Below are 19,681 nucleotides of genomic sequence, written 5' to 3' on the forward strand. Positions count from 1 at the left end.
CTGTTTGCCGCCGGACAGATGGTAAATCATCAATAGCTCACCTGGAAGGTAAACCAGCTAGGACCTCATCCAAACTTTAAACCCACCCCCCACTCTCCCCTGAAATCCTGGGGGTTTTTATGGTACAGATTTCGATCTCACTGTCAAAGTACTGCATACAACAAGTTTAATCCGATTCTACAGACTACTTGAGGGCGGGTATACTTGACGACCTCTCTCTTTAGACTCTAGAGGATTGTGTAATAGTGTCTCTTGAATACGACCCCGTCAAGCGTGTCCTCACAGTTTTCCCATTGGGACGAACGTCAGTAGAGTAAGTGCCCGTTATTAGTTATTAGGGTTAGTGTAAGTACACTTCACAAAAATCATACCAGGAGCTGCCCCCCATTATTTGCAATGATTTCGGCAAACTGCAAAGTGAGGATAGAATGACGTTAGGGGTTTCATATAGGCCTATTAAAATTTCATATCCATTGTTAAGTCCCTGACCGATAGGCGTTTCCAATCTTCGGCCATCTTTTAAAATGGCAGCCAAAAATAAATACTTTTCAATACTATTTAGTGTACTCTCTCATACCTAGAGGGCGTTATGGTTTTTTCATGACCCATTCAAAAACCTCTGAACGAGAAAAAAATACCAACATTTCGGATGCCCCTAATTCGGAAATAATTTAAATATTCAAGAACACAATATAATATAAAATAAAATAATTTATGGTTATGGAAAAATGAAGCTGGGTAATTTAACTAATATTAAATAAATTAATGGAAAAGTTGACGACGTAACTTTGGAAGAGACTATATCTATTAATGGGTTAACAAGGAGAACAAATCACCTGCAACATTTTCAAAATCTAATTTCCGAGATTAGTGTCGAAGAATTCGTAAAAATCAAAATGCAATTGCGAACGAAACTAGGAGAACTAAAACCACCGCATTGCCCTAACAAAGGAGTACCAACCAATCTCAATTTATACTGGGAATTGTATCGAATCAACTGTATTAGTCGTAAACACTCCTTTGAGAAGGACGTATTTACTACTCGTTTCTTGTAGCTAGAGAATTCAGTTCCCGAAAGATTTACAAATCTATTAAAAATATATTTCGTCAGATTTGGTCTCGACTTTCCTCCCCTATTCTACCCCACCCCCTGGTGAAACTAAACGCGTACACGGCGTTTCCCGTGTTTAATATTAAATTAATAATTAGTTCTCTCTAAGTTAAAGACGATAACCCGTACTCTCCTAGCTTGTTCTCACTTTCCCGAAGCTTGTCTCTTGCCATATATACTATACACAAACCTAAGAGTATTCGCTAAATTCAATCCCAAACCTAAAGTTCAATAGACAAAATACCGATCATTCGGGTAAGGGAGTTAAAATTTCCTTGAATTTTGTAGGTGGGATAGTTTATCCCAATTATAAAGATCAGCGCTTGAAATTGTAGAAAATCCAAGGAAGCCAATAGCTTAACTTGTTGTCATTTCAAGATGAAATATGCTTTAGAACGCGAATCGTGTGTTAAAGAATAAACGCATACAGATCTTGCAGCTAGAAATCCTCTAAATGAATACTGAAATTGGGACCACTTCGACTTCAAACGTCTGTCTCAATCGCAAAATTCATCGTATACCCTTAAAGCTAACTATACTCTTACCGCACTCTCCTGATGAGACGGGATGTAATATAGTTTCTATAGGTGTGTCAGCGACAGTGGCTCCATCTACCTTAGTAAAATCACGTTTTCGACGACACCTGGCGGTAAAATCCGAGACCATGTTTAGCTCAAAGCAATTTCTCTTACATATCACCCCTTTTCCGGGGGAGACGAGGAGGAAAAGGGGTGATATTCGGATTCCCTTTTAGAAGGAAAATATAGAACTATGGTTTCGCGGAGTCATCCGACCTAATGAACTCTGTGATGGTGCTTTACCCCCGGGTCTCGGAGGAGCAACTGTAAGAGTTCCTCTTTGCCTTAAGAGCAGAGAGAACCTGCATCGACAAGAGTTGTCGATTTACAAGACGCATAGGGACGCTCAAGAGAGAAAATATATCGGGCGACGACAATAATTAATCAGAAGCTAATTAAATGGAGCAAAAGGGCAAGGGTAGAGGTAGCTAGTTCCGAATCCCTCCTCCCCTTATTTAGTAGGAAAAGGAGGTTCAGCCCCCCCCCTCCTCCATTAGCACGCGCGCCTCGACGGTATTTTCCAAGAAATTTGTCTACCTCTCTCATGGACAATTTTTAAGAACTACTTTATCGCTACGACGTCTTAATATAGGGAATTAATACGCCCCCGCTTTACGTTCGTTCATTAATAGCTGTTGAACAACGGGGTAGAGATATGTCTATATATAGAATAGGGGTGCGAATGGAACGTGCGAGAAGAATCGGTAATCTTCAAGAGAACGCAGATGGTGTCTCCAATTAGAACCCCTTAGCTAATTACCATCCCTTCTGTAACCATATTTTTTTTTCTTTTTAATTTTTGGCTTCTTAATTTTAGCCTTATTAAAAATTAAAAAATGATTTTTTTTTAAATTGATATTTAAAAATACCATTTTCCAATTTATCAAAAAATAAATAAAAGGTTAGCTAAAATTTATTAACTTAACCATGTGCTTATTTAACTATATTTAAAGTTAATTTCCATTAAATATAAGTTCCCCTATACACTAAAGTCAAAAATTAGGCGCAATTATAAATTAAACGTGTATTATTTTAATTTAAAATAAATTTTTCTCAATTTTTTGCAAAGCGCCTAAATGTAAGCTTCACCCTGGACACCGAAGCTTAGAGTGATAAACACTTCTACAGGGGCTCATAGGAATAACATGAGATGGTTTGCCCCTAAATGTCGTCTACCCCTATCAGCACCCAATATCGTAAAAAAAACCCCAGACTTCAACCCCATTTTAATAAAAAGGGATGAAAAATTATTCTCCGTCGTTGTGGGGTTTGTACACCCCATTTTTCCATGACGTAAGGCGACTCTTCCTGCCCCAAGTTTGAACTAGACCTTTTTATTTCAAGAAGACAGCTTGTACTACTAGGCCTTGTACCCCGTTTTTCTATAGGCTTACCTATCCGTTTTTAATATCAACATAAAAAACTTAAGTACCCTTTTTTATAAAGATTCAAAAACGTGGCGTTGTTCCTTGATTTCAAAATGGCGGTATGGTCTGGTACATCGGGTAGGGTTGGGTTGTAATATGATTTTTCAAGTGATGCTCTTAAGTTACTTACTGACTTCAATCATATTCAATTTTTTTGATATGTGTATTTTATGGGTATGGAGGGATTTTGTTAGACACGGTTTTAATAATAAGTATTAAAAGGATGGAAATTTTATATTAATCAAATGACTACAATGTAAGAGAGCGGGGATAACGCAATACCATTTGCTCATATTTCAACAAATAAAACTCTAATAAAATTTATTTAAAATTTGTTAGATAATCTTTGTGTTACTATAGCAATCTGAATCAATTAAAAAACTGTTGTCTGACCATTTAAGTCTCCATTTAAAGTTCTACAAAATCAAAACAAATTAATTACCAAGTTCATAAACATAATTTAAAAATTTAAGTATCTAATTCCACCAGAACTTTGCAAACTTAAAAATAAACCTCACTTTTTCGGAAGCTAGGCTATATCGTAGCCCATAAAACACTTATCTTCTCCCCTAAAAAAAGGTCAAATGACCTATAGGGGCCATTCGGCGTATCTACTATAGAATAAATTAAGGTTGTTTCTACCGTGGCGCGGCAACCTTTACGTAACGGTAGAAAGATTTATAGTCTTACCAGGAAAGGGGGGGACAGTGTTAAAAAAAGTGAACCTTTGTCTTTTGTGTTTTTCCTTCTTTTGGCGATAAAAAAAAATACGCCGGCCGTAGTCGTATGCAGCGGAGAGCTCGAGGGAAGTGCGAGTATAAAGGTCACGTGACAAACGATCGTGATCCACGCGCCTACCGGAACAATAGACTCAGGGGGGGGGACCTTAATGGAAGCCCGGGATAGAATAAAAAAGAGCCGCAAATCTTAACTCCCTTGGGTTAGAACTCTGGTTTGGTTGGTTAGGTTTTCAGTCATCAAACGCTTGGTTGCTTCTAATGAAAATTGTTAAAACTGTTTGTTTATTTATTTGTTTGTATTATATAATAATATATTTTTAATTTCAGTAACTTTCTTGGGAGGTCACTCCATATAACCCCAGAAGGTGGAGTTTGCTTCTCTTTTGGAATTAATATAATGGTCTATTATTCCGATATTTTTTATGCATATATTTATTATTTTATGCGTTCTTTTGGGACAAAAAGGAATATGTAATTTTCGTTTAAAATTTATCTATTAAGAACACCGGATTAAATTGGTACATCTCCAAAACGTCTCTGACCGTGCTAATAAAGACGCGATACAGAAAAATAAAATAATCCAATCCAATCGGGGGGCAGCGTTCAATATTATTATTATTATTCAGATTCATCCGCATATCATATTTTCCCACCAATTGAATAGCCATGCCGGGTCTCTCTCTCTGGAATGAACTGTAATATCCATGATCCATCCGTATCGTTATACCATTGTACAACAGGCGGCGGTGGCGACAAAACTATTTTGTTCCTATAACACCCTGCTCGGAGCTAGAGCTGCTCTGAGCAGTGGAGGTTATACGGAGAAGGAAGAAAGAAAAAAGGGGAGTCATTTTTGCATCTGTCCGGAGGATTAAAGAGGATGAATATTATTTGGGAAGGGAGAGAAAGACATCTCAATCGTCTCCAAACAGATTCTCCCTCTCAACTCGTACGGAAACGACCCGTGTATTTGTTATTGGGGATAATGCTTCCCCCTTACGGCTGTAGTTCGTCCATTCTGCTAAGACCTAATGGGGGCCTAAGGCACGAATTAGTCCGGGAGCGAGTGGACTATGAAATACTCCTAGATTTTTCATAATAATGATGGATAATTTTTCGTATAAATAAAATATATTTTCAGGTTTGAAATTCCCCAATTTCTCCAGGGTTTTCCTCATGTTTTTTGGCCTATTTTTAAATTTCCGGACTCCTAACGGTTTTCCCTGACCCGTGACAAGCCTTTAGGTCTACTTTGATACTAAAATGATTTTTAAATAACATACAATAGGTAATAGGGTTAAATTCGGACTTTCGTATGGTGAAATAAAGGAAATAATCCATAAAAAGTATTTATGTACTCGGAGATCTTAGAGAACAGTGTCTTTCAAAGTAAGCCTGGCTCCCGGACTATTTACTAAGCCGGCTATTTCCCATACCTTACGTTAGGTATCTATTCGTTTTGGTATCCTGAACGTATCATAGCAAGTGGGATCCATTTCTGCCTCGGTTTCCTCCGATCTAGGAGGAGAATTATAAGAGATCCGTGAGGGAGCACCCCGATCTATGGTTGCTGCGCGCGATGGCGATTTTTGTAGCCAACTCTATAAGCTTTTCTAGCTCCCCTAAAAACAGCGGGGTGTCGCGGCCTATTGCCATCTGCTTTATGAAATATGGTTGTTATCCCACCCCTATTATTGCAGTGTCTATAGAGCGCCCCGAGCTCACATAGACTACATCAATACGCGCCCATTACGCAATAAGGGAGCGCCCATTAAGTTTAAAATGCAAATAATAGTAATAGGGACTTAACAATTTGTGTTTAGCTCCACCGGCATGTAATTACGTTGCATGACGTAGTACTGGTAAGTACCTATGACCTTTTGTGGCATGGTTAACGAAGCCTTCGGCTTGGAGACTGCAACCTTATCTACTGCTGAACCTAGACTAACCTACTTAAAACCCTAGCTAAGCATAAACCTAACCCTAACCAAGCATTGCAATTTTTATCCCAATTCAAGCTTTATGAACGTCCCCTAAGGAAGAAACATTTTAGGATAGGTATAAGGCATGTAACCGCGTTTAGAATGTCTCTATATAGAAGCGTGTAAAATCGTAGCTGGGAGAGTAGAGTAAAGAGGGAGCCAGCGGTGCTACATTCAATGGGATCTCTCTATGCCTATTCAATTAGAGAGAATATTTGATAGCGGCTCCTAGCGAGCGCACGGTTACGGCTACTTTAGAAAAAGATGAAAAGCCAGCAGACATGTTCAGTTATAACTAGAAGGGCTGGCTGGAATTTTATTAATATTTTATATTATCTACCGTTACTCCCGCCCTTGGGTTTGGACATACATATCTTCCCATTATAACGTAATCCACTATAAGCTCCAAGGGTTAACGGTATAAATAGATTAAAATTTGAATTAAAAATTAATCAAAAATCATCCGTTGGTAGGTAGGGTATAATTTAGTCTATTTTACTTTCAACGAGATGGAAAAGTTAAAGGATATTTTGCTGACTGTTCAATAGGAATTAACTATTATGAAGTGTAATAAACCCAAGAACTTGGTGGTAATACCGTTGGACCCATGACACCCTTTGGTCCACGATGTCTTTAGGTGAGGCTATTTTAATTCTATGGAATTGGAGGCCGGATCTACGGATGATATCGAGACAAGAAAGAGCGGTAAGATGGAATATCGCAAAAGGATGAATTACAGCACCTCTCCATCTATCCCGATTTTGCGTTCCCTCGAATAATTCCAATCCCAAACGATGCGTGTAGCCCGGAGGCTTTTATATCTGATCTTTCCGCGAGGGCGGCGCTGCTTTATTTGATCCTCCTTCTCTGTTCCTTATAATCCGACCTCTTCTCCTCGCCAGGTTAATTGGGGTCACTTATGCCGGGTCACGACGCCCAAGCCCAAAAACGCCAACGGGGAAATCAGCCACTATCATGGCTCGAAAGATGTCTAGGACAAGGCGAGAAAATCGAGGGAGAAAGCGCCTATCACACACACATACGCACACCGACCTCCACGAAAGAATTAAAAATCAGAAAGAGAAGAGGGCTACGGCGATTTATGGCCTACGAGTTTTTGATGTTACGGTTGAAAAGCCGAGAGAATATTTTTAAGATTTGTTCGCATTATCAAATGCAAATAGAAAATAAAAGAAAGTTCAAGTAACTTCCTGCATGGGCACTACGTTAATAAATCAACTTGTCTTCAATGACATTACGAAGTCTAAGACATTGGTATCGTCACACGTATCCATTTCTCTAGTACACGATTTCAAAGGTTACAAAAAAAAAAAGGAAAACATCAATGATATGTACAGGAAACCATAAAAGGGGTTTGATCAGAAATTCCCAGGCTCACTCTTTCCTTCCACACTAACGCCCTTTAAAAACAAGAAGTAAAAAACACACCAAGAGATTGCGTCTAAAAAAACCGTTTGGTGCATGAGACTAGAGCCAGCAGTAGCGGCAGCCGATGTGACGTGTTAAAGAGTCGTCACCGAATTTGCCTGTGTTTCTTCAGGCCCATTACACCGGCACCGCTGTCGCCAATTCCCCCAAGGGATGAAAAGTCATCTTTCGTACTCTCCTAGGCTATAGCGTTTGGCAAGGCTTAAGTAGGGGGGAGTGATACGATACGAGATATCGGCTTGGGACGCGCGCGTTTCACGCAAAGATGACCCCTAAGCCTCGTCCTGATAGTAAAGGAAACGCCGCGTTCGTACGGTAATGGCCACGTGTCGCTCCAGTTTACAAGATTTGGCGCGCGAGCGAGAGCACGGAGATGGTTCCTCCAGAACTAGACTCGTATATACGATCCCGCGCCTAAAACGCCCATTACCCAACGAACGCGTCATTTCTTCCGACGCTAAGCCTAACTCTCCTTTTCTCTTAGTTTCTCTTCCATACACAGGCTTAACAGCCGCGTTTACAACCCAGAAAACTAAGCCTAACGTAGTCTCCTCCCGCCAATTTAAAGCTAGGAGGACCTCGGTCCTAACTCACGCCTTTGCATGCCACCTTCCCCGTTTTTAGATTAATACGAGGGGAAGGACTATAACCGGGGTGTATTTTTTATTTCTCGAGTATACCAGAACGAGGGATCAGCGTGTCCCAATCTATGATGGGTCTATTTCTAAGCCATTAGACAGGCGTTTACGCGATGCACGTCTAGGATGAGACGATGTACCTAGATCATCCACCAAGATGATTCCCTTTTTGAAGCCTTGGTTCATCTCTCTAGTATACGTTTCAACTTTCCGGGGATAAGGGTGAGTGTTAGAGGTATGGAAGAGCGCCGTGGGAATTGGCTGCGGTTTCGCCTCATTGAATTTGGCAGTCAGGCGACAATTAGCCAGCGAGTTAGGGAGAGGAACCTCTATGATGCCGGAGAGGCGAATGTTTCGTAAACGAGACATCGCGCAGTGACTAAAGTACATCGTACATCCTGACTCTCAACCTAACCACGTGATAAACGTCTCTAAAGATAATCTCAGTTACCAACATCCAGCATACGATAATTCCGGTTCATTTTAATTATTTGTAATAATGAGATCTTAGTCCTGACATTGTCACTCAAACTAACCCTCACCGAACAGCAATTTATATGTAAAATAGAACACCGTGTTTTCCCAGGTTAAATAAATGTTTCACACGCCATAAGTAACACTGTTGAAAGATACACGAATAATTAACAACAAAGTTCGGTTAAAAAAAAGCTATGGTACAAAAACGTTGACACTTGTCAAAAAACAGCGCACCGTCAAAAACCTTAGCTTTCAACTGCTCGGGAATCAACGCCCTTGGCTAAAATGAGTGTTCATTCATTCTAGACGTAGGCAAGAAGGCGGTGATTGATATGTTTGTACATTAAGGGAGTAATAGTAATTAAGGTTTATTTAATTACAGGGACCTTCTCCTCCCACAAGCTAAGGCAATTTAGGCCTATACAAAGTTTGCCCTCTTACACCCTATCTATTTCCGAAGGGGCACGCGCGACACACGAGACGAGACGCTACTAGCAGACGCCAAACATGTTTAATACCGTGTTCCATTAAAGAGATACTTAAATAATTATTTTTCAAACTTTCTGAGTGAAAGCAGAATTGAATATCTCACTTATAGAACTAGTAATCCGCACCGTAATCCTAAACTACCACAGTGGGAGAAATGGGGTCTTCAACAACAACATACGTGTACATTTAAGTACCCCTTAATCAAAAAACATGTATTAAAGTGAAGGGGAAATTCGAGGGGGTGAGCCCCATTTCTGAAATCCATCAAAATTGGGGTGACTGCGGGGGAAGCGTGCGTACAGGGGAGACGAAGTCCTAAAAAAAATCTGCCCTTATGTTATGTGTCGCTTCGTTGGCGGGGACATATCATTAGTTACGGATGAATAGTAAAATCCCCCGGGTCCCGCATGGACGACACACCGCCCCCTCCCCATACCCCTAAACTGAAATGTATATAAAAAAGAAAACATTGTTTGGAATAAAAAGCCTAGGCATAATCGTGTTAATATGAAATTGGTATTTATATTTAAATCAAGTGAGTAAGATATCGTTTCAATTGTGGTTTAAGCGTCAAAGTTTTTTAACTAAATGTAACACCACGCAAGCCTCGCTCAGATTTAACAGGGTTAGCAGTTGAATAATAATACTAAAACTAAAACTAAAAAAAAACAGTACCGTCATTTCGATACTACTTAAGAATGGAGCGCGTAGGCGTGGGAGTTATTAATTGCTAAAACTACCTTCGTTCCAACAAGTAGGTGCGGGATCTTTCGTCACCTTAGAGACAAGAAATAAAAAGAGGCCAAAACTAGTCGCGTCACAATTTACGTGGAATTAAGAGATAGAATTGTTTGTCTAAACATAAATCGAGATTCATCTATTCTTCAAATTCTTCCGCACGAGAATATTTTGATGTATTTATCTATGACTCAAAAGGAAGTTTACGACTATGAGATACGAATACGACGATGGTTGGTAACAATGCAACTCAACCAAATGTGAGAATGACGAATCCAAAACCACGTGAGCACGCGCGATGTCATTAATAAAAACAAAAGAGTGATTAAATCTCGTATTGTTGTTGGCAGCGCATCTTCTAGGAACTAACAAGCAAAGTTCTTCCTACCCACGCGTTATAATAATGTAAATTATTTCTTGGAATCTGTTGCGTTATTCTTGATGTCTAAACTGATTCAAAATGGTTTTACTCTCCCTTTAACTAAATTAAGTATGTGGCACTGAAAACCAGAGATAACTTTCGCAAAAACAACAGAGTCTTTACGGTTCCTGTTTTGTTTATCTTTCTGTAATTTATGTATTTAATATTTATACGTTTCCTTGGTTTTAATTTCAAAGAATGTCATCTCCATATGAAAATAACAGGATCAGTTCATTTCAGTTGCATTGTCTATTAAATAACTGAACCTGTCACGGTGCTGGGAGGTGGCGCTTCCAAGTTCACCTTTTCAATTTCATCTAACACGCGCGAAATGGTCATAGTCATTTAGGGTCAACCCTCGTATCTTTTTCGATAAAAGTCCAAGGCCCCCGGGAGTTCCCCGGCCCGACTGGATCATACGATAGCCAGTGGCCATTTAGACGAGCTGTTGCTATTCCCTATACAACTTAATATCAACTATCTTTCAATACTACTCAACACTGGTCACTTTTCAGCGTAGTAAAGGCTGTAAAACCTATGGGATTTACTTGGTACTTATGGACAAGTGGTAGTATGGATGAAGCCATCATCAAAACTCGATCAAATGGAAAAGAAAGAAAAAGCTGGCCAAGAATTTCGATTTGAAAACTGACCGATAACTAATAAACCCATCCGTGGGCTTAGGTTTGCAGTAAGGTTAAGGAGACCAGAGCTTAGCCAAGAGCAAATGAATCCTTTTATTCTAAAACGAATTGGAGGTATTTATTTTGAAAGTAAGCTATTTTTAAAATATTTTGAACTTGATTGAACATAACTTCAAAATAATCTTCGAGGCTTAAATTTTGCGAGGTTTATGAGAGGGCAAAGGTGACAAGCGATACAAGGACAATCGGGTCCAGGATATTCCCCAAAACCCATAACAGTTTATCATCTGATTCGATCATTCAGTTCAAATCAAACTGATTTGGAAACTATCCTATCCGAATTCAGTCCACGTCCCGCCTTGATGCGAGGGAACTGGTGGAGAGGGATGGGAGAAGGTGGCACGAAGCGCGAGTAGGTTATAGCGGGAGTTCCTTAATGGCTCTACAGGAATCCTATCTGTATATCGATGGGACTTAATCGTCCAGGAGGGAGATGACCCGAGGTTTCCTATAACCTCCCTACGTTTCATATACACGCACACACTCTCTCTCTCGCTTACTCCATGGGCTTTTGGGGCTGGAAAATTGATGAAACAATATGTCATCGAGGGCTGATACAGCGAGCAGCTAGTCAGCTCAGCTACGAAGCGAGTCAGCCAAAGACCTATCTCTTCGGGGCCCTGCAGCGGGATATTGAGATAATTCTTTACCAATGACGGCGGATATGTATTATAGAGAAACAACTACAATGGGCCTAGCACGCTTCTATGACGTATCGTTTTCCGATTCTTATTAGATGATTTATACTTAATTTCCCGCGAACTCCATCCCTCGGGGCTAAGCCTTTTCTCTGGCACCACTTACAGTACACGATGCGTCGAAACCCAATTTTGAATCCAGAGTTGAAATATTTTAAAAAAGGTTATTCTCGCATCTTTGGAACGTCAGATCTCTTTGGAAAATTCTTCTCTTTATCTAACTAAACTAATATTTTCCATATCGAGTACATGGTTGTTGTTCTTGACGTACGACCAAATCAATAGACATTTCTATTATACGTTTCAATTTTCCAAGGACAGTAGTTATTTCAATCTATATTTCATCATACAACCCAAGAAAACCCTTCAAAACAAGAAAATAAATGATCGTCCACTGCAACTATATCTCCTTTCCACGAGACCAAGTCCATTCTCTCCTCCTTACCATCTAAAGCTAGGGACCATCAGAATCTCTCACCGTCCATTTTACTTTGATTAAACCAATCCAGTATACATCCATCTTCGACCAATATCACCCCCGCCCTGACTGACCCTAGCTCGAGGATATATCTCCCACGAGACGAGACCAGAGAAAAAAGTCGTAAAAAGTCTCCAAAGAGCAAGTGGTCAGCTTTCCATTACGTCAAAGCAAGCAAAGCTAGATGTTCGGATTATGCATCGCAGCTTCCCTACTTAAAACAGGGAAACCACTTTATTCCCGCAGAGCCGAGTTCGGAAAAACGATCCCGTGGGGTTCAAGGAGGGAACTCTGCATAGTCCTTGAGGGCCTTGGTTTGCACGGGTAATCCGCATCGCGAAGCTGTTCTTCAAAAAGAACTGTAGAAAGAAAAGTAAGACGCTGAACGCGTACGGTTTGTCAGAAACAGTATCGCGGAAGAGACCCTACCCTACACAGTTCGCGGGGGATGGTCATTCCATCATAGTGACCAGTACTAGTAGCTTAGGCCGGACCAATTTTTTAAGGAAGCCAAGTGCGCTCTTTCGAAAGAGATTCGATTTCACTCGTCGGTGCTCGCTCCCCCACTTTTTTAAATTTCCGATTCTTTTTATTGGTCGATGACCGTCACCTGACCTTTCCATAAAAAAAAGGACATGGGGATGAAATTGGATTGTATGGGTAAAGCGTGTCCGGATTTCAAATTGAAATTAAGTAACGCTACAACGATTCCATATAGATATATTTTGTTTTACATATCACGCAAGAGATAGTATAAACCAAGGCTTAGGAGGGCTCATTCTAGTTGGAGGTGGTTTTCTCCAGTTCCTAAATTGAACTGAACTGAACTGAGTAAAATAATGAATAAATGGCACAGACGTTTTAGAATATTCGATTCCACTGAGGGTCAATCCGTTCACGAGAGAAACGTTCTCGATGAAGATATCAAAAACATTTTCTCCTTTTGCACCCACAAAAAATACCCCTTGGTCATATATCAATGTTTCTCATTCAATTTTGGGTAGGGTGCCACTAGCATAAAGCTTTTTTCTCTCTGTGCCTTAGTAACTCTAAAGGATATGGGGATATATTTCCTTTCAGTAATGCGGGCGAAAGAAGAGGTTTGGGTCAGATTTAGGCGAACAAAAAAAAAAGGTAGAAAAATTCTCCTGGGTCGATACAATGGGTATAACAGTCAGTAGCCTACGCACAGTCTCGAATTTTGGCAATACGATGTATCGTATTCATTGCATAATGAGTTTGGGATGAACTAACAAGGTTCATTTCAACATGAAAATACTACCAATAGATATAGGAATTCTGGGGTCAAAGTTCGTACATGAGAACCTAGTTTCAATTACATCATCGTGGGAAAATTTTGCTTACGTTTTAAAATTAGACTTAATTAAACAATTTTAAGCATTTTTCGTTAAATTCAAGAACATATTGAGTTTGACAATTTCTGGTTGAAATGAACCCGACCAAGGATCGAAAAAAGAAGGGTCAAGAAGGAATTTTTTTCGACTCTTTATAGATCGACTTTCGTTCCTTTCATAGAATGAAAGATACGGTTGCAATTTATCTCTGTCGCATAAGGGGTCCGTCCAGGTTTAGCTGAAGAGCTCGAGGGGCAACCAATGGCCGACTCTCTTTCAGTTTCTCCTCCAGTGGCGGTTGTCCAAAGAGGGTATACCGTTCTCCGAGGAAGATCCTTTCTTCCGCTTCTTCTTCTTCTTCTCCGTGCGGCGCGTCTTCCCAAAAGGAAGCTGCTCAGGAAATGGAGAAGCGCCTGCGTCAGAGACTGCGCTGTAGTACGCCTACTTCTTTAAGAATATAGTGTCGCGTAGGGAAGCTATACTCTCATCCCACGCCCTTTTACTTTTATCTGACCGATTTGGGGATCGAATAAGAGAGAAAAGTCTGCGTAGATGGTTGGCTCAAACAAAGAACGAAGAAAGATAATATTTCAAAGAAGCGTATATACATGGGCTTTTTCTTTGATTAAGGGTCGAGGCCACACTTGAACTTTGAAATATTCCTGATTGACAAATGCATTTCACCTTTTCTTTAACACCTTGCATTATTATCAATCCAAATTGTAAATTTTCCTTTCTTTTCTTTTCCCGGAACGTTATCTCATCCGCTCTTAATAAATTTAAGTGCCACATACGTGTGTCACCGTAGTATAAATCACGAAAAGATATTTCAAGTACTTTTGAAATCTCGTCACCCACCCACCATGCACCTGGAAGCGATCAGATGAGCGTCCTCGCGTCTTTATCTTATTTTGTCAAACCAAGCGAGCCTTGACGGTTTATTTTTAAGATAGAAATATAAATCCTTCCGGGGGTTAGGACAGACGTTCCTGACATCAACACGTCTTTGACATTTACAAAGATATACCGTATCTCTGGGATTTAAGGGCTGTGTAGTTGTACATGGGTATAGTTGGGATAACCAGCATCTAATGGATTAAGCCTCGGTCGGCTTCCGGCAATCCTTAATCCAGACGAGTGTAGCTATAAGGGTGTTGGAAGGTTTTTGTTTCTTAAGAGGGGGAAATACCAACTTACGGCGAGCGAAAACAATTCCTGGATATTTCATTTCTAAAATAGACTATTCCTAAGCTGACACAGTTTAATGTCATCTTGCGTACTACGATTAGGCCTAGATTCTTAGAAATCTTTACCTATAAAGGACTTGGGCTCCGCCATTTTGGTACTAACTATTTTGCGTAATGAAAGCTAGGGTCTAGTGACGTTTAATCATTCGTATGATGTATACGAAGTTAGTATCAAAATTATTTGGTATTTAACTAGTATTAAGGCAGAGATTTTGCCAAAAGAATCAAAATATTTCTTTAAAGGGGTCACAGACCTTCGGAGGAAGTAAATATAATCTAAATCGTTTCTTTATGAAATGTTTCCTACGGTTACGATTATGAAAAAAATATAAAAATGGTACGCGTTAGTTAAAGTCCATACGCAACTGTTATCTAAAATTCGTCAAAAAAAAACAACTCGCAAAGCTAGAATGAACAAAGTCTGGATGAAAAAAAATAAATTCAAAAACTTGTATTAACAATAACAGGCGTATTTTTTTTTTCTTTGATAAAATCTAATATAAGAGTATGTCATATGGACTTTAAAGGCGAGGGATAAAGATGAAGAAGGAGAAGAATGAATGAAGATTGGATAGAAAGGGATTTAAGCTATTAAGTCATACTTTTCGACACCAACCTCGGGAATCGTCGCCCGGCCCCCTCGTGATTTATGAAGGCAGTTTTGACAATGAAGAACCAAAATGGAATATGGGATACCATGGAGCGGTGAAAGGGTGATCTATAAGGATCATCTCCGAGCAACCATGGGATCGACCCCGAAGCTTCCTTAATCCAATTAGGGGCCGTTTTCGCTATCTATATACAGAGTGTAACGTACGCACCGCCAATCCAGGCATGCAGTTACCACTCATCTTCATTATTTATAGACAACCGCAAAGTGAAATATAAGACCCGTTCGCACTATATAAAATAGATACGAGCGCGGATAACAATTGAATTTGCTCATGAGCGCACCCCAAAACCCTTTCTTTAAGAAAGGATCCACAATTAAAAGTATAAAATTCGAATTCCCTGACTATATTCAGTAATTTCCCTGACTATTTTCAGTAATTTCCCTGACCTCTGACCTATTAAGGTCAAAAGTCGCAAGTGTTTACCGTAATAAAGTAAACTCTGCAGTAAATTATGATTTGAGATGCACTCTTTCTATGAGGTAACATTCAACATTGGAATTTTCGTAACAACAACGCTCAAATCAAATTCCATGACCTTTCTGGCCCATTTTCAAACTCAAACTCATTGACTTACCTAAATAAATTTTACTCTAACCCGTGACAACTCTGTCTAAATTTCTAAACACCCACCCAACCCATCATCTTGCGTACCAAAACTGAAAATAATAATAATTATTTGAACTGACCTTCCAAGGCGTGGAGGAATTGGGAGGTAAAGCGCTGAACTGAGCCTTGATGGGTCCGAATAGGAATCCTTCGGGCAAGGCCACTTTAGCGAAGACGCTGCAGCTGCTGCTTGAGAAAGAAGACGGGCCTTTCTTGATAGCAGCACCAGCATCGGTGCACGAGGAGGCATCGGGAGAAGAAGAGAACGCCGTCTTGGGTTCCTCCTTGACGGGATGAGGATTGGCGTCGACTCCGTCGTCCGTGTCCCGTATCTCCAATTCCTTGGGAACGAGCGGACGACCGCCGTTTTTCTCTTCCGTCGAAGGCGTTACTCTCGAAGAAGAAGAGTCTTTTCTGTTTTCGGACATCGTCATACCGTAATCGCCACTGTCTTCCTCTTCCGACGATTCCAGAGGACTGTCGTAACTCAGAACAGTTTCGTCGCCATCTTCGCCTGCAAAGAAAGCGTAAAAGAGAACATGATGTTAAAATAAATTTTATCTCGTAAAATAGACAGTGTAAGGTTGAAAGATCAATACATATAGATTAAAGTTTAATTATAATTAAATAAAGCAAATCAGGACTCAAATCTCAGTGTTGATCCCAAGGAAATTTTCAGATTCTAATTACTAGCTAACTTTTCCAGGCTTCCCTTGACCATTTTAAGGATTTTCCATGACATTTTTAGGGGTTAAACGCTGTCAATTTTGGCATGAGCATATTGTCACGAAAATTATTTTTAATTTCGTAAATTCACTAAAATCAAATTCCTTGACTTCATTACAATTTTCTCCAAGGTTTCTCAATGACTCATGGACACCTTACCACTAAAAACCTTATATTTTTTTCACAAACCTTAAAATTAAACCACAATTTTGACAAAAAATTCCCAACAATCTCCCAATTCCTTCAATACTGTTGTTTTACTTATAACAATCCGAGGTTCATCTAAACGAGTATTTTCAAAACAAACTCTTAAAGACTGAATGAATAACTAGTACGCGATGACTAAGTATGGACAATTGCGTATAGAGCATACAAGGGTGTCTGTACACGCTGTTTTCGGCGAGTCAGTTCCCCCTATCAAATTGTCTTTACTTTTAGGGTTGCGACGAAAAGGAAGGGCGGGATCTCTTAAAGAACAAAAAAACAAAAACGATCCTACACCAGAGTGAGAGAGAGAGAACAAAATACATCCGTGATTCCGGCTTAAGAAATTTAGCGCTAACTTAAAAGAAATAACGCCGGGAGACAAGAAACTTATATTAAAAGGGAAGAAACGCTTTCCACACTTAATATAATTGGCGCTATCTTTTAAGAACCTTTAAGCAAACTTCCCGTATACGCTTATACACCTTTAGGGTGATGTCCTGTCCTACCAAGAATGACTCTTTTAACACCCACTCCCCGTTAAATACCACACGTAAACAGTAAAATCATTAACGGGATACGACCAATTTTATATAACGTGACTCAACGCGATGTACTTTGTGTAATGTCTCGCGAAAGTTTATACGGTAATTGTTTACAGAACGATCAGCCAACTTCATTTCTTCGTAAGCTCATTTTCATTCAAATACCTTTATCGTATTTAAGATTTTGAATGGGGTATATGATTGAAGAAATTTTGTGACGTCATAACTGTAGTAATTTAAAAGTAGCTAAAGGGGAACCCGTTGAGGATGCAATAGATACAATTACCCTCTGTCCAATCGTACCAGTAATTGGGTCTACAGTAAATTAGAACTCGATTGAGCAATCAAGGTTTTGACCCATTGTGGAAATAGATTTTAAAACTTAATTCAACGCTAATGAAAACCCCGTTCAGCTAGGATGTGATAGACCAAAATCTCCTCTATCCAAGTACTTGCGTCTACGTCAAGTAGAACTTGAGTTATTAAAATTTTAAATAAATTCATTTTAGAGCCCCAAGTATTTAGGAAGCCAGAACTTGGGATATGACAACTAAAATAACCCTCTATCTATAACTGTACCATGCAAATACTTGAGTATACATCAATCAGAGTTCAACGAAAATCGTTCGTAATATATATTAAAAATAGAAATCAATTAAGATTAATTACATTACATATAGATCCGGGCAATAAATTCAATACGTCAAATATAAGAGGAAGTATACCAAAATAAAGCATCTCTAAATTTTTTATTACAATTTGAAGGATCCAGGGAGGGAGGCAGGGGTGGCAGATGTTAGTGGGTGTATTTGTGTCGTTTCGATTGCAATATCTTCAGTCAATATTTTATTATTGGAACGAACATGTCAATCGCTTTTATGAGTGAACGAAAAAAAGAATAAAAAGAGAAGAAAAAATCGAGGTCCTATAGCAAGAGTAATTAGGAAAAGTGTTTGCATTGCGCGGGAGAGATAACGCCACCGAGGCAGCCTATATATTGAACTAGACCGTTATCTAATAACCAAAATCCCCGTAATAGCTATAAGGCGAAACAACTCCCCACCCCCTCCCCCTCCAAGGAGGAGGAAGTTTGAACTAAAAGCGAAAACGTTGCAACTCCATTAATAACCAGGAGAAAATTGTTTACGTATTTTTTCTTTATTCACGATGCGTGCCAAGGCTTAACGCGTCATTTTTTAACTGACAAATCTAGTTCGAAATTATGCTTCGTCTGCATGCTTCAGAGTCGCAACGTTTCAATTTTTTTCGACGCTATCAGTTTCAAAATGAACTCTAGCCTAATTGGATTTCCGAAATTTAAAACAAAGATTCGAACGTACACACAATTAAAGCACGATACATTTCGCAAATTACACAAAAGGCTCGCGCGCCATTTTAAAACTGATCAAACCAAGGCTTAACAATTAATTTTATTTCAATACGCTATCTATTCTATACTAGTTATTACCTAAAATTTCTTATTATTAGATGAAAAAATCACGTAATTATTTATTAAGGGATTTACGACAATCTAGCACTAGGATTTGTTTATTTTTAAGATAGGAGATAGACGCGGGGCTAAAAAAATTGCGTTGTGTCCAAACAAGATGATAATGCGATACTCGTGCCAGCTTTTATATAAAAAAAAAGAATAATCCGCGGCATCAAAGTCAGTTAGTCGGCGGCGGCAGCTGTGGGCGAATACAAGAAGTACTCCAGAGAAGAAAACCTCTTCAAACAGACAGATTGCGTTTTTAGGCTCTGATTAGCTATCAGTCCAGCAGACCCCAGGTAAAAAAGGGCTGCCACACTTCTCTACCCCACCAAAATAAAAAAATCTAATATAATGTCATAGAGAAAGAGGGAAAATATGTAATCTTTATCAGAGACAATAATATAAGCAAAAAAAAATTATAAATTGCCCCGTATTCAAAGAGGAAGTGAAATCCCTAAGTAATTTGGGGAAAATAAAAATTTATATATTACCAATATAAGTAATAAAATCATAGTGTTAAAAAAAGGAATAGCTGCTAGAACCGAAGTACAGCGGGTTCTATTAGAGATTCCATACGGTATTACCATTTATTAAACACCCTGTACAAAAACATTCACGTCTAAATTTTGGTCCCATCGAACACCGAAGTTCGGCGGTACAGCACTTTTACAGGGGCCATACGAAATACACGGCGTTTCAAACCCCTGGAAGTAGGCTTCCCTTGAATCATTTCTCGATATAAAAATATACACAGGATAGTCTATAACAAGGTGATTTTTAGAGAGAGAGAAAAAGAGAGATGGTAGGAATTAAATGGGATGTATGTAAATAAAGACGGGCTAAGCAGAGACTCCCCGTGGCTCGGGATGCGTATTTGATGGGATCGAAGACGCGACGGG

At 39.4% G+C, this 19,681-nt stretch overlaps 1 protein-coding gene across 3 annotated transcripts in view; it reads right to left on the reverse strand.

Annotated features, from left to right (window-relative positions):
• LOC149702399 (uncharacterized) overlaps positions 1–19,681 on the reverse strand; it is a 180,920-nt gene that overhangs the window by 107,301 nt on the left and 53,938 nt on the right. For all 3 annotated transcript variants that reach the window (XM_089866198.1, XM_089866197.1, XM_089866196.1), the window contains one exon: positions 15,893–16,326. In XM_089866198.1, coding sequence (XP_089722324.1) covers positions 15,893–16,326 — 434 coding nt within the window. The remainder of the gene's footprint in view (positions 1–15,892; positions 16,327–19,681) is intronic.

The sequence above is a fragment of the Phalangium opilio genome, unplaced genomic scaffold, assembly GCF_054372755.1.
Source record: "Phalangium opilio isolate 3A_F unplaced genomic scaffold, DU_Popi_V2 ptg000017l_1, whole genome shotgun sequence".
Lineage (NCBI taxonomy): Eukaryota > Metazoa > Arthropoda > Arachnida > Opiliones > Phalangiidae > Phalangium > Phalangium opilio.